Source organism: Protopterus annectens, chromosome 5.part0, assembly GCF_019279795.1.
Source record: "Protopterus annectens isolate FY-2018-M chromosome 5.part0, PAN1.0, whole genome shotgun sequence".
NCBI classification, from domain to species: domain Eukaryota; kingdom Metazoa; phylum Chordata; order Ceratodontiformes; family Protopteridae; genus Protopterus; species Protopterus annectens.
The window spans coordinates 1,704,497,232-1,704,512,940 of NC_056735.1; the positions used below are offsets into that span (position 1 = coordinate 1,704,497,232).

Genomic DNA, 15,709 nt, shown 5'->3' on the forward strand with positions numbered 1-15,709 from the left:
CTTTGGAGAAATTTTTACGGTTGTTTTCCTAATGGGGGCTGGGAGTGGGATGTGGATGTCTAGGGTGATTAGCTTGTGGTCGGATCTGACCAATGAGAAGCTGACCTCTGGTGTGGAACACCAGTCACCCATATTGGTGATGACCAGGTCTAGGATATTGCTGCCCCTGGTGGGGCTGTGGATAAGTTGATCCAAGGCGTTGGAATTGATGATTTCCAGAAAACATTGAGCAAAAGAGTTGGTACATGAGTAGTTTTCCCAGTTAATGGTAGGATAGTTGAAATCACCCATTATTAGAGTGTTGGGTTGTACCTTAATATTTTCCAGTGTATCAAGAAAAGAGGAGTGGGAATCCTGGGGCATGGTGGGGAGTCTGTAGCAAGCTACAATCTGGATTGCGGTTTTGCCCAGTTAGTTGAACTTGAATAATCTCGGATGCATTATGCTGAGCAACTAGCTTGGAGGTGTGGCTATCCTTAATGAATATAGACACACCTCCAGCTTTAGTGTTTCGGTCCGGGTTTGGTGACCGAAAGGTGTGGTATGAATTATAGCCTGGTAATGCAGGGGTGCTCTCTGGAGCTTTGAACCAGGTCTCTGTCACTGCACAGATGTCATTGTTCTCCATTTTAAGGAGTGGCTCGAGTGAGTGCATTTTGAGGTTTAGACCTCTAGCATTGAGTAGCATTACCCTCAGATTTTGCTTGCTTGTACCTGTTATGGTGGTGTATTCGTCATTTGAACCTTGCCTAAAAAAGGCACTATAGGGGTGGCAAGAGCCTTTGCCAGTATCCAGAATCCCAAAGGTGACAGGTGCAGGCCATCTCTGGCAAAGCAGCGTGGTCTGTCGATCATGTCATCCCAGGCAGATAGATACTGGATTCCCTTAGAATGACACCAGAAGCTTAGCCAATTGTTAAAGTCAATCATTTTGTCCTTGTACTGTGGTATCATTCTGGGTGATGGCAGGATGCTACTCAGGGCTAGGGTCATACCTGCCTCGGCTACAAGATTGGAGAGCTCCTCCATGTTTCTTTTCATGTAGTCCAGGGAGGTATGTCTCAGGTCATTCACACCAACATGGACAATGACAGAGTCATATTTGTACTTGTTGTGGAGTGACCTGAGTGTGTGCATCATGTGGCAGATCCTGGCACCTGACATCAGTGTACCTGACTATAGAGTCACCTATGACTAGAGTGTTGGGTAAGTTATGCCTTATGGGCTGTAGTTGAGTGGCACACTGAGTATGTGGGCTATATGTCATTTGGGCTGTGCTGCGGGGGTGGAGGTTGCTTGCATTTCTGCTTTGGAGGTCTCTGTTGTTTGGGCAGATTTGTACTTAGAGCCTCTGCGAATGCAGGTGTGTGTTTTGTGCTTCTGTGTGTGTGTGTTTTGGTGGTGTAGGTTTTGAGGGACTATGTGATGAGTGTGGTGCGGTGCAAGTGTTTACCTTCTCCTCTAGACTGTCTAGGCCAGTCTTTGGTGAAGAGAGCTTTGCTTCCAGTTTGGCTATATAAGTGCATCTCTCACAGGTCGTAGTGTTGGGTGGTAGGAGGAGGGGGTTGTCTGTGTACATGAGGCAATTGCTGCATTGTCCCAAGATGCCCAGATTCATCAGGTAGACAGGAGAAAACACCGGGAGCTGACCTTTAGACATGCCTGAATAGGTGCTTATTTATTAAGTACTAAAAACTGTTTTCCTCTAGACAAGTGAGGAAAGTTGAGTGCTGTAGTCATTTGTAACGTGTTTAGTGCTTACAATGAGTTCTGAACAAGTGCTGAGCTCAAAGAAACAGATTTGAGTGCTAAAACTAAAAAGCTGGCTAGTTGCAAGGGAAATTTTGAAGAACAGACTTTATAGTGCCTGCAATAGTTTAACTCCAGTTAAGTGGGGGGGGGGCTTAGGAGCTCACAAACAGTCCTGGACACAGCAAATCCGTATTTGGACAAGTCCTGCCACAGGAAAGGGGGGAAGCAAGCTTAGAATTTTTTTCCCAGTAAAGTGGAAATGGAGAAAGCTGAAACAGAAGTTAATGCAACGTTAAGAATCTGAGTGGGTTGGCCTTCACAAATGTTCTCTATTAGATTGTGTGAACTAATGACAGTAGACTGGGAGGAGTGTCACAGATCAGATATACAGTATGGGCGGGCAACTGCAAAGCTACCAAATATAACACACACAACACTAGTGAGGGAGGGTGGGTAGGAAAAATGACAGTTCCTAGCTGTAGCCACTAAATTAAAGTTTTAAACATATCAAGGAGCAGACTCTAGAGAATGCTTTTAACTGTAAACAGACAATTATTAAAAATGCACAGAAAAGCTTGGATAGAGCACTCACAAACAGAAAATACAACTCTCAGTATGAAAAAGTAGTTTACAGTTATGTAATGTTAAAACAGTATAAAACAGTACATAAATGCAGTGAAACAATAAAAAAAGCTTTATAACAGTGCAAAATGTAGTAGATCAACTGTATAGCACAATTATAAGCGTTTCAGAAGTGCAGTTCAGTGAAATAAGTGTGTTTGTGTGTGAGCATGCCCAGTATGCCCTTCTGTATTGAATGTGTGGATCAGTTCCAGGTAGTTTGTACTGCAGTGAAGACCTTTGTGTTGTACACCTACAGGTAGCATACTGTTTCTGCAGGGCATCCGTTGATCATTTGGCAATATGGGGACAAACTGTCCCGGGGATAGTGTGTACTATAGGTGGTTGTGTCTGTGCTGCTTCAGCTGCATGGTACTGCTGTTAGAAGAGATATTTAGACATGTACTGTTATACACAGTGATGTTTTCTGTTCTCATGTACTGTCAGGTGGACATTCTTGCTCACAGTGATGACTTGGGGGACAAGGGTGACTGCAGCTGTGTCTGGTATTGTGGGCAGACACTTACTTATTCATGGATAGTTATGCCATTCTGGATGGGGAGCTGCAGACTCTTGGTGCTGGGTTTGTGTATCCAGTTCAGCATCTTGGTATAGTGCTGGCAGAGGATCTCATACTTGTCCGCCCATCAACATGACAGTATGGCCTTATCTTGCTGTGGCAATGCCTTACAGCTGTACAGATTTGCACAGGTTAGCCAGAGGCAGGGGCCATGGGTCAGGACATTTACCCTATTGTGATGTACGGGCAGGTGTGTAGCCACCCATTTATGTGTTTGCAGCCAGGGATAGTGTGTGCACACAGCTTGGTGTCTAACCCTGCACATTCCATGCTGCCCATGCTCCCACATGCCCTTCTGTTATTCTAACCTCTTCCATACATTATGCATACATTCTCTGATACTTTCCCTAAGGGTATCACCCCATCACAGGTGTGTGTTAGTGTTGGTCCACAGTTCATGCAGTGGGACATGGTGGACATGTTACTGTGGTTTGTCCACATGACCTTGCATATGGCTTATGTGGAGTGTGTTATGTTATTATTTGGGTGTCCATGACATAACATGCATTGCCAGTACATTTGAGACACAGGCATTTGGCAGTTGCCTGTGGGCTGTTAGGTGTTGCTTTAAGCCAGATGTGACAGGCCGTTGCATTCTGTCAGTCCTACAGTCCCAGATCACCATACAGTATATTCCCCTGGGGTGACAGGGTTGGTGTGATACTTATTCATGCCAATACCTTCTATCCGTCTTGATCAGGTGGTGTGGATGCTGGCAAGGTGCTACCTACAGCTAGGGATACACCTGCATGGGACACCTGCACTGCATGCTGCAGTCTTTCGCTATTGCCATATACACATGGGGTCTTACTGTACCCATTCCCCACAGCAGGGATATTACCAGAGACATGCCTGTGGGTGGTGTTTGTGTGGCTGGGTGCATATGTGCTATGGACACTACTTGCATCTGATACACAGATATGCATGGGGCATTCCAGTTATGCTGGCATGTGCAAGTTCATCAGCTGATTCCCAGTACATCAGTCCTACCTCCTTTGTGACCTGCAGTTGTTCAAGCAGACATCACCGGTATCCCATACTACAGGTCCAGTTACTGTGATGTATAGCCCAACAGTCATGCCATGTCAGTCTTTCAGATGGTGACACATATTACCACCATACATTTACAATGGCTTACTCCTAGCATGTGTTATACTGGTGGGGATTGTCTTTGGCACTCAGTCGTGAGGGCTTGTCCCTGTCATCAGCAGTAGTGGGCAATGGCCACCAGGTCTTACCTCAACATGTATTGATACTGACCACTCACACACATTATGAAACACACACCTTCCTAACACACACAGACCTGCATATTGTGCAAATGCTACAACCTATCCTGCTATCTTGGCCACCTCTGGGCATCTGTGCTCCACTCGTATTATACTTATACATGTTACTACATTTCTACATAGGATTGGGGGGCACACCTGACTGTTACTACATTTCTACATTGGATTGGGGGGGGGGCACACCTGACTGTTACTACATGTCTACGCTGGATTGGGGGTAGGGGCACACCTGACTGTTTCTACATGTCTACATGGGATTGGGGGGCACACCTGACTGTTACTAAATTTCTACACAGGATTGGGGGGACACACCTGACTGTTACTACATTTCTGCACAGGATTGGGAGGGGACACACCTGACTGTTTCTACATTTCTACACATGATTGGGGGGGTGCACACCTTACTATTTCTACATGTCTACATAGGATGGGGGGGGGCATATCTGGCATTTGAACACATTTGCTATGACTGTACTGGTATGTCAGGTACTCCATTTTATTCTGTATTCTAACCTATCATACTGACTAGAGGCATATCAGTGTACTACAGGTCTTAGCTTTGGCTGCCCTACATATTAGTGTCTGACTTCCTACCCTTCAGAACTAACATCCAACTGCCTGACCTGCTGTAGTCTTTCTGTGTAGGCCTGGAAAGGAGGTTACCCATAGGCATCATTCAGAGGCCATAGCACAAGCTCTGTTTGGTTTTGTCTACACCTGTCCTGCTGGTTGAGACTGTTGTTGGGTATGTGTACCTCTCTGACTGGCATGTGTGAGTCATATGGACACACATGTCACCCAGCACAATTCCTGCAGTGGGTTTTGTCACCCTGTGTAGTACTGGCTACTATGTTGACTCCAGTATGTGTTACAGATGTCATGGTGCCACTATGGGTATCTACAATCTGCTGCCATAACATTCAGCCACCCAATTCCCTTGCATGTTCACATCCATACCATAGATACAGGTAACAACACATTCTACTCCATTTGGCAATTGGTATGTTGATTGACTAACCTTCTGAGTGTGGCAGGATTGAGGATGGTGCTTGAGAGCTGCCTATGTCAGATGCGCATAATACACTCCCTATACATGGTTGAGCACAGGTAGTGTCATGTTTGGCATCCCTTTTACTGTATGTGCGAGTTAGAGAGAGGTGTCATTCCCTGGGTCCCTACTGTGTCAGTGTATGTGCTATGCGTTGCCTCTTTGCCAAGCCTAGGGCATACTGGGCACTCCTCCATCTGCCTACTGGGGCAGGCTCAGGTTGTTCCTCCTCTGAGTCACTCTGTGCCTGTGCAGGCCTTGGCACTGGTGGGGTGCTGTTTGGCCCTGCCCCATGCCATTCCTGCTGCAGCTGTTTCCACAGGATCATATTGTGTAGCATGGCACATACCATAACAATTAGAATTCATGTAGCTGGTGAGTACTGCAAGGCTCCACCAGATGTGTTGAGGCACCAGAACCATGACTTGAGCATCCCAAATACACGCTCTATTATAAGTCTGGTCTGTACGTGTACCTTATTATGGTGTTCTTGTTCAGGTGAGTTTGCATTTCTGATGGGTGTCATCAGCCATGGCTCAGGTGTGTAACCAGCATCCCCCACTAGGTGACCGTAGGGGATGTCCCCATTGGCAAATCTCTGTTACAGCTGCGTCAGATGCCAGATGTGGAAATTGTGATAGCTTCCAGGGCAGCCAGCACACACATTCATTATAATGCCCTGGGCATCGCACGTGACCTGGCAGTTGATGGAGGGGAGGCCGCGGCGGTTGATGTAGGCCCTACCCTGATCACCGGGTAGTGCTTTGATGCATGTGTGCATGCAGTCTATAGCACCTACTTCCTCAGGGTATTCTGCTATTTGGTGGAAGAAACGCATATTGCTGGCCAACATCTCACGGGTGTTGAGGAAATATACGTGCTCACTGGCATGTGCTGACATGGCATCCAGGAACTAGTGGAATACTCTGGATGCTGATGCCTGTGAGATCCCCATGATATTCCCAGTTGAGCTTTGGGAGGTACCTGTGGCTAGTATTACTAGGCCTACACATACCTTGGTATCCACAGAGATGGGTTCCCCTCAGTCAGTTCTGTGTGTCAGGCGTGGCCGGCACAGCTCAACAATTTGCTGTAGGAGGTCCATGTCTACCCTATAGCGCTCCACTATCTCCAACTCATGTAGCCCCTGGTAGATTACTCTGGGTTTATACACTCTTCTCTGTCTCCTCACTGTGGGTTGATTGGCAGCATTCACATCCTCACCACCCTCAGCCTCTTGCACATGTTGTTGTATGTTGCCTGCTGCAGCCCCTATCATTTTGTACTTTTGTTTGTTAAAAGTTCCCTGCTTGTATACACCGGTGGTGTAGAGTACGGGGAAAAAACAGAGGGGAAGGTGTTGCATAGTTTATAGTAGTGTTCTGGGCTGGGCTGGTCTGCTGCCTGTGTAATTGGCTGATTCTGATACATTTCACCTGCCAGCTGTGTTAGTTCTCCTTGATTAACTTCCTACTAATGTTTTTCCTTCCCATTGCCTTCCTGTTTAAGCCCAGGGGCGTGCCACGCAAATACAGTGCTGAAATGTGCACAGAGCTCCTATTTCCTGGTTTAGCTTTTTTTTTCTTTAAAACCTGGTGCACAGCGTGCACACCCACTTACGCAATGTAAAGAGTGCTAGGCAGACTCAGACAGACCCCCTCGCTTAGCTGTGCTTAGCTAGGAGCAAACCTGAGCCACAGGGCTCCAATCTGCTTACAGTATGCCTGACAACCCCCCCCCCCCATTATGTCAGCTAACTCCTAGGATTGCACCAAGCTAATCCTGCTCTTACACTGTTGGGACCTGACTAGCATGTTGGGGAAAACTGGGATTCACTATCATTCCCCTCATTTGCATAGGATTGCCTGGTAATGCATAGTTATATGTCTCACACTGAGCATCCCCCCTTAGCAAACACTACTCACTGGCCATGTTCTCTTCTGCCTGCCATTGACTATAATGGCAGAATAGTGATTTTGGTTAGAATGCTTTTTTTGGGGTATTTTTTTTATTTTTAGCTCAATCCCATTTGTGCTCTGCTACCCAACGTTTAAACAGTCGAGATTGGGGGAAAAAAAGTTGAATTTTTTTATTTTTTAAGCTATTTTCAATGCCAATGGCCTTATTTTTTTTATTTTTAAGCTGTTTTCAATGCCAATGGCCTTATACTTGGCCATTGGCATGCTTCCTGACTGATAAGCAGCCCTTATTTGGAGCTGTCACGGCTCCATTTTGGAATTTGCAGAAATGTACTCGGTTACTATCCGAGTACATTTCTGCAGATTATACTAGTCCTGCATGGCCAGTTTCCAGCTTTTTGGATAGCAAATTCACCTCATTTGCATGGGTTTCTCCTGCAAATGGGGTACTTTGCATACAGGAGCTAAGTCTATGCAGGAATAGTGCAGGAGTGCTCATGCATGCCCCTGGATCGCACGGCAAACATATTGCCTGCTACAGCTCCTGCACTAATCCTGCATGCCGTGCAAGGCATGCAGAATCCGAGGGGAAGTCAGATTGAATATCAGAGATTACTGGTAGCATGTAAATGATCAGCACATAAACTTACATAATTACTAGCTGTACAGAGTGTGATCTTTTCTGTTATACCAGTAAATGCTTTAAGAAAAAAATGTGAGATTTCAATATTCCAGTTTATTTTGACATTGTGTTTTCTTAATGTGCAAAATATTAAAGGTATTTAAAGTTCTACTGACTAAAACTGAACTGAATTTTTTTTCATTAAACAGCATCTGGGGCAATGAATGTCTGCTATATCACCAGCACCAACTCAACATACTCAGTGGAAGAGATTGCAGATGCAGCACCAAATGGCCTCCACTGGCTGCAGCTGTATGTCTTTCGCGAAAGGAAGCTTTCAGAACAGTTAGTGCGCAGAGCAGAAGCAGCTGGGTACAAGGCATTAGTTCTCACTGTTGATGCTCCATTAGTTGGAAAGAGAAGAGCAGATATCAGAAACAACTTTCAGCTTCCACCACATCTAAAAGTCAAGAATTTTGATGGTTTATTTGAGGTACTTAATTCTACTCTGTTGTTGAATGTATATCCATTCTAATGAAAGGGTTGTGAACAGATGAGTGCTTAGTAGAGCATGATATTTATGTAAGAGATTTGAAAGTTTCTGTAGGTTAGGCTGCTCACCTAACTACGTCCACTACTTCTGTTATTTTCTCACCTTTCCAGGGCTGTTTCATAGGTTCATAGATTCAGGGGTGTGTACTATTCTAACAACCACAACCACAACAGCCCTTTTAAGCCTAGCCATGCATCCCATATCTGGTAACTTTGATAAGTGTAAGCACAAGCTTTGGAGATGAAACATTTACAAGAAGGGCCCGGGGATATAAACCATTTACAGGCTGCCTGTGTCCATTAGAGACATAGGTGCCAAACTAGGGCTGAATTTCCTGTTCCCCATCCAATTGTCCAAGTTACACTTGAATTAGAGTTGCCACCATTTTAAGTGCCCAAAGTGGGACATTTTTTGGAGAAATGTGAATTTTTGCAATACAAAACATACCCACAGTCAATACAAAGGACATAACTTCACGTTTTTGCCAAACTAAGTTTATTCATGTAATATTTAAGTTGCTTATGCTATTTGTTATAGCATTTAGGTGTTTCAAATACAAAATAACTCATTTATGCAGCTATTAAAGAAATCTTAGGATATGTTTTATGTCCTAAAATCTTGGGACTCTTGCCATTTTTTAGTTTTTTTCAGCAGAACACAACTGCCCAAAGAGGGACTGTCCTTCCTAAAGAGGGATAGCTGGTAAACCTAACTTGAATTGGGTTAGGGAGGAACTGTGCTTCACATGGATGGGGAGCCTTTTCCAGAAAAGGGGTAGTCTGTGGGATACATACCTATCTCTCCAGCAGGTCCTATTTGTATCACAGGCAAGATTTTCAAGTCTTTAAAATGGGTAATTCTGCTGCTGTTTATTTTGCAGATATTCAGTAGGTCCATCAGGGTGAGATCTAACAATACCTTGTATGCCAGGCATAGAACTCCCCTCAACAACCTGTAGGAGACAGAATACAGGGATAGGGCTATGAGGTGTTATGCACAGAACATGTTACTTATGCCCTGCATTCGTTTAGTGAGGAACCTCTTTGGGTATTCCATTTGTTGAATTTGCATGATTTGGTACATATTAAAAGGGGCATTGTACTTAATGACAGGTCTGATGAATGCTAAATATAGTAGAATAATGAACTTCTTGGACCTAGATGTCATACCTTCATTTATAAGTTGCACAACATAGAATGATTTCCTCATTACTATAGACAGTTGATGGTCAATGGCTAGATTTCTATGTGTGTCCCCAAGTCCCTGACTGCTGGGTCAACAGTTAGGGGTGTGTTGTCAATATCATAGTTATCAGTGGTGGATGACTTCCTGAAGGATAATATTATGCATTTCTTGGCATTTAATTTTTGTCCATGGCTCTGACACAAGTCATTTGTCTGTGTCAGCCCTTCCTGGAGAATATTAGTATTTTTGTGGGATTCTATGACTGCTCCTAATTTGCAATCACCTGCAAATTTAGTCAGCCAGAGGCCCTTGACATTGGCTTTGACTTCAGAGAAGTAAATGCCAAAAAGGAGAGTCCCTGGACCAATGTCTGAGGGATTCTGCTTGTGACTGGCCTCACTGAAGAGGTGGACTCCCCAATTCTAACTTCCTAGTTCCTGTCCATAAGCCAGCTGGTTATCCACTAGGTGACATAATGGTTTATACCTAACCTCTTCAGTTTATCAACAATGTACGAGTGGATTATTGTGTCAAATGCCTTGGCCAAGTCCAGGTAGGCAGTTTCTTCATGCATTCTCTTCTGTTCACCATCTTGATGATGACATACTCAGTTTATGAAAGGTTTACTCATCAACAAATGCATAGTTGCTTTATTTATTTAGTTACATTTTAATATCTGAATTATCCATGTAGACCAGTTATATCTTCAAGGAACACCTGGGGCGAAAAGCACTAAAATAACATTCCAAAGGAATGCTACAGAAATGACAGTAATGGATAATGAACATACAGGTGCAGAAAACTTGATTATTCATATACTTGGCTTCATTAAGTTGGCAGTCAGAACATCACTGTGTATTGTAAGTTGTCATAACCTTGAGAAAGAGTTACACCTTTTTCCTCACAGATGTTTAATCTTGGAATTTGTATATATAAGTAAAGCTATACAGAGGAGAAGCTCACACACAGGTGGTACAGTGGCTTGTTTCTTGAAAAAAGCATACTGATATGGATGCTTTTGAGTGATGGGATCTCCTGAAACTGATATCTGTGTCATCTTACTGAAGCTTACTTTTGAACAGTTAAGGTCTGCATACTTTTTTTTTTTTTTTTTTTTTTGAGGTAGACCCTTCATATGGTGTAAAATCCTGTGCATAATGAAATATTTGCCTGCAAGTTACAGCCACAAATGAATTTAAAATGCATATATTAATATCAACTGCAGGTTTGAAAATAAAGTAAAATCACCTAGTTTGAGCAGAAAGTATAGCAAGCATAGCTAGCAATGAGTAAACAAATATGGTGAAGTGCTAATAAGGTAAGAAAACAAATGGACAAAGCAATCAGAATTAATTGTATTTGGTATTTCAGTATGAAAATAACATTATACTAAAAACATAAGCAACCACGGTGGTGGTGCTGCGGTAGCGTTGCCGCCTCACAGTAAGACGCTGTCCGGTTCAATTCTCAGCTAGAGCGTCTTCTGCATGGAGACATGCATGAATGGGCGTACCTTCGTTGAAGGTTGTGCGTCAGGCTGGTAACTCGGCACATAAAAATCAACTACCAATCATTAGCGGACCGGAGTTCTGCTGTGGCGACCCCTAACCGGGAAAAGCCGAAAGACACACACACACTAAAAATATAAGCAAATAATTAGAGCAGTGCTGCCTTTTACATTAATTGCAAAATGAATGGGAATGGCAGAAAGGAGTCTGACAATGAAGCTTTATTTATTATTTATTTATTTCACGCTGTCAACATAATGAAAGAATAATGCTGAGTAAAATGTGTATAGATGCCTGGCTTCTAATCCTTTACAGGACATGAGCCAAATATAATCCTTCACTAGCTTATGAAAACAGGCGGTAAAACTGAGAGCAGTGATGAAAGAGGCAGATGAAAGAAAATTAATCAGATGAGTGCAATGATATTATTTTCATCAAGTTTTCTTGGTCATAACATTTTAGTTACTTTTTTGTATAGATTCTGCAGTATTTTTTTCAGTTAGATGCAGTGCAATATCTGATTTATTATCTGTTGCTTGACAGAAAATCATTTTTATTATATTGTGTGACTAGATTCTCAATCCTGGAATTGTTTTGAAACAGGCATTTATAAATGGTAGTTCCTGATATTTCTGAAGAAGTTTTCTGAGTCCTCTTTATTTTTATTTTAGAAAAGTCACTAAAGCAATACTTAGGAAATACTCTGTGGTGAAGTTTTTTACTCTAAGGCAGCCATTTTAGAATCTGTTGCACTTGAAACTTGTAAGACATCTGGGCAAGTTAACCCTTAAATACCAGATGATAAGTGCTGTAATAAGATGGTAAGTACTAGATAGCACAGTACCCAGAGAAGTGGAGCTATACCATTCAAATGCAAATGTATTAATTTAACTGATATCATCACATTGCTTTATATATAATTTTGCAGCTGGGCAGTGAGAGATAGCCTACTTATTTTATATATGGAGAGAATAAACAGTGAAGTATTAAGTTAACAATGTTTTAAAGAAAGCACTCACATACATCGATTTTACTGGACTTTTACATCGATTTTATTGGATTTATTGGATTTATTCAGCATTAAAGCTTGCTTTTATTCAACATTTTTGTGTTTGGTGTTCCTTGGGACCCTTCCTGACAGTTTTTTTTCATTTATTTGATTAGTTTCTTGCCTTTGACATTTTCCTCAGTTTTAATTTGTCCTTTAATATGTACTATATCACTCCTGATTAACTTTTCTTACAGAAATTTTTATCATTGTAGCTGCTATATTTCATCCTTATCAAAAGAAATATATTTATGTGTTCCTGATAGGAAAGCAATGGATCTAAGGAGTATGGTATGCCAGCTAATACATTTGACCTTTCAGTGACCTGGAAGGATATTCATTGGTTACAGTCTCTGACTCATCTACCAATCATCATCAAAGGCATTTTGACAAAGGAAGATGCAGAGCTGGCACTGAAGCATGGAGTCCATGGGATTATCGTGTCAAACCATGGAGGAAGGCAACTGGATGGTGTATCTGCCACAGTCAGTATACATTTTTTTTTATTTGAAGGTTATATGTATTTAATGACTTGTCAGGCATCAGTAAACTTTAAAGCTCCTTAATGTGAATTATTAGCAGTTACATTTAAATCTAGTCTATATTTTCTCCGGCATATATTTGCCTTTATAAATAGATTGTTGCAATGGGTTCCTATCAGAAGAGCGAACGCTTAACTTAGCAAACGCTCTTGTATCGAACTTTAAAATTCAAAATCTGAAAATGCTGAAGGAACTGAACATCAATTTTTTCCCAGGGAAAAAATTGATGGGCCATTCTCTGGAGTTTGCTGTTTTTTCTATTGTGGTATGATCTCGGAGTTGGTATATTTAAGTTGGGGGGTGTAGGGGCCGAAGCCCCCCACTTTATTTTGCTTGTACATTGTATTTTTTTTTTGGATCAGCAAATTTTTTCCCTGAGAAAAAATTCACTGATCTGTTCCTTTGATATTTTAAGGTTTAAATTTTTTAAGTTTGATAAAAGTGCGTTTGCTATTTTTAGCATTCAATCTTCTAATATAGACGCGTTGCAATAACAGCTGCATGCTGAAGTTCACAAAACATTCTGCTTGCTAGATACTTCAATATGTTTTGCACTAGAAAAAATGCAACTTTATTGTGAACATAGATGTGTTCTAAAAATGGAAGGATAATATTGCTTAACGTTTTCTTCGTGGCAGCAATAAGCTGATCTACTTTGTCCTTTAAATACATTCAACATTCTACCTCAGTCCTCTCCTATTTTTCTCCTCACATCTTCACCATGCCTTCCATATCCTTTTGAATTCCTTTATGGTTTCCCTCTCCACAACGCATTCTGAAAGTCCATTTGCATAGTTCTATAAACTGATCCAGAAAAAAGACCTTGCACAGATCTAAGCATTATGTGGTCACCTGAATCTGTTGTTTCTCCTCTTCTAGCCTTCTGTTCAGAATCTTTAACATCTCCTTGAAAAGATCTTCTTAGTCATATCATGTCTCTTCTGTTTCTTCTGGCATCAAGTGAGAACAAGCTTTATTCTTCTAGTCTCTTCTTCTTTTGACTTTTCCCGGTTAGGGGTCGCCACAGCGGATCACCTGTCCGCTCATGATTGGCAGTATAGTTTTACGGTGTCGATTTGCCAGCTCAGCGTCCAACCTTCCACAGAAGGCACACTCACACACACACACACACACACACACACACACACACACACACACACACACACACACACACACACACACACGCACGCACACACACTAATTCCTAGGGTTAGTTTAGAGTGTCCAATCCACCTACAGCATGCTCTTCTCTCATATGTACCCCACCAGCTTTTTTTATAGATTCCTTCCAAAAACAAGATATCCTTCTCCTTGGTTGATCATCAGAACAACAAAGTTCATTCATGGTGCAGCCTGGCTAGGACCTGGCTTAGGAGAAATATTACTTTTGTTTTGGGAGTTAATCCTCCATGAGATATACTGCAGAATTCAGTTGATTGCAGACACTTCCCTCTCCATTTGCTCCTCCTGGTCCAGTCTAGTTGTAATAAGCATTACCAGATCATTTTGTTGCCCTTTTTATCACCTTCACTCCCAAAAAGTTATACTTTACACTAACACTGCTATGGTCCAAGTGCAGTATTTCCCTTTTTCTACAGTGATTGAAAACTATTGTGTTTTTCTCCATATGTTCTGCCTTTCTGAATCTCTCCTTAATCTCTATAGTCTCCATTCTTCACTGATGCTCCTAATCTTGTATCATCAGTAAAAAAGAATAGCTCTGGTTTTGATTCCTCAGATATGCTTGAAAGTAACTCATTTAAAAGTATGGGGATAAGGACTGAGCCCTATGAGACTCTAGTTGTCACTTTCATTATTTCTGGCATTGAACCTCTGACCACTAATCTAAATGTTCTACCATTTAACCATGCAGCAATGTGATTATTTGGTCTTCAACTTACCCCCAACTCCTCTCATTTCTTAACAGCTGATTGTGTGGGACTGAGTTAAAAGTCTTGATGAACTCCAGGCAGACTACATCTAGTGTTTCTCCCTTGTCAGTTTCTCCAGTAACCAATTCATGTAACTGATTTAAAAACACACAAGGATGCCACTCCATAGAAAAGGGTTAATGGAAAATAAAACAAGCACTTTCATCCCAAATACAGGGACTTCATCAAATACAAACACTAGGAAAATGCAGCCTTATGTAATCATCCAAATTAAGCCACTAATAGGCTATCCAACCAAATGAGTTAATCCATTTTCTAAAAAATTAAAAAAGAATATATATGTATCTATATAATCATAATACATTACCTAATAAATATAATTTAAATACCAAATTCAATCCAAAATTTCTAATTTCAGCAATACTCTTATTTTAAACACTAAAAATATTTTAAGTATTCATAGTTGTTTAAAATAAGCGTATTGCTGTAATTAGTAATTTTAGATTGGATTTGGTATTTAATTTACATTTATTAGGTAATGTATTTTTCTAGCAAAGACCTTGCTCTGTGTCTACTAAAGTAATATGCATAATGTACAAAGGTTAACTTAATGTCAGAGACTGAGGTAAGCCCCTGGGCCATCTTTCACTTCTGTAATACTAACCACCATTCCAGTTATTCATATATACTGCAGTTTCTTCCCGAAATGCTATCATGTTCTTCATCATTCCTATAAAATCCCTCTATCGTCTCTCAAGCAGGATATGAACACTATATATTGTCACCTCTGGTGCACTGAAATAATCTTTCACTAAGCTATACCAGCCTTCAGCAGTTGTTAACAAATCTCCAAGTATAAGCAGAAAATACCTTGAAATTAATAATCTAACATAATTTCTTAACCCAATAAGTCAAAACCATATCAGTCTTGTTCTTAAAATGTATAGTGGTATCCAAGTTAAGTATCTGATAGTATCTACAATCAGAAAACTGAAACTCAGCCTCATTATTGTATTCAGTCTTGTCCAATATCACCAACGCCCCTCCCATATCTGCAGTAGTTATAGCAACCTGCTCATTATTCTTCACTTCTAAAAATGCCTGCTGCTCAGATTTACCCAGGTTATAAGAATAGTTCATAAAAATCAAA

The 15,709-nt window shown here is 41.5% G+C and overlaps 1 protein-coding gene across 1 annotated transcript in view; it reads left to right on the forward strand.

Moving 5' to 3' along the window:
- LOC122801842 (hydroxyacid oxidase 2-like) overlaps positions 1-15,709 on the forward strand; it is a 376,520-nt gene that overhangs the window by 242,817 nt on the left and 117,994 nt on the right. The window contains exons 4-5 of the mRNA XM_044071491.1: positions 8,041-8,324; positions 12,392-12,610. Of these exons, the coding sequence (XP_043927426.1) occupies positions 8,041-8,324; positions 12,392-12,610 (503 nt within the window). The remainder of the gene's footprint in view (positions 1-8,040; positions 8,325-12,391; positions 12,611-15,709) is intronic.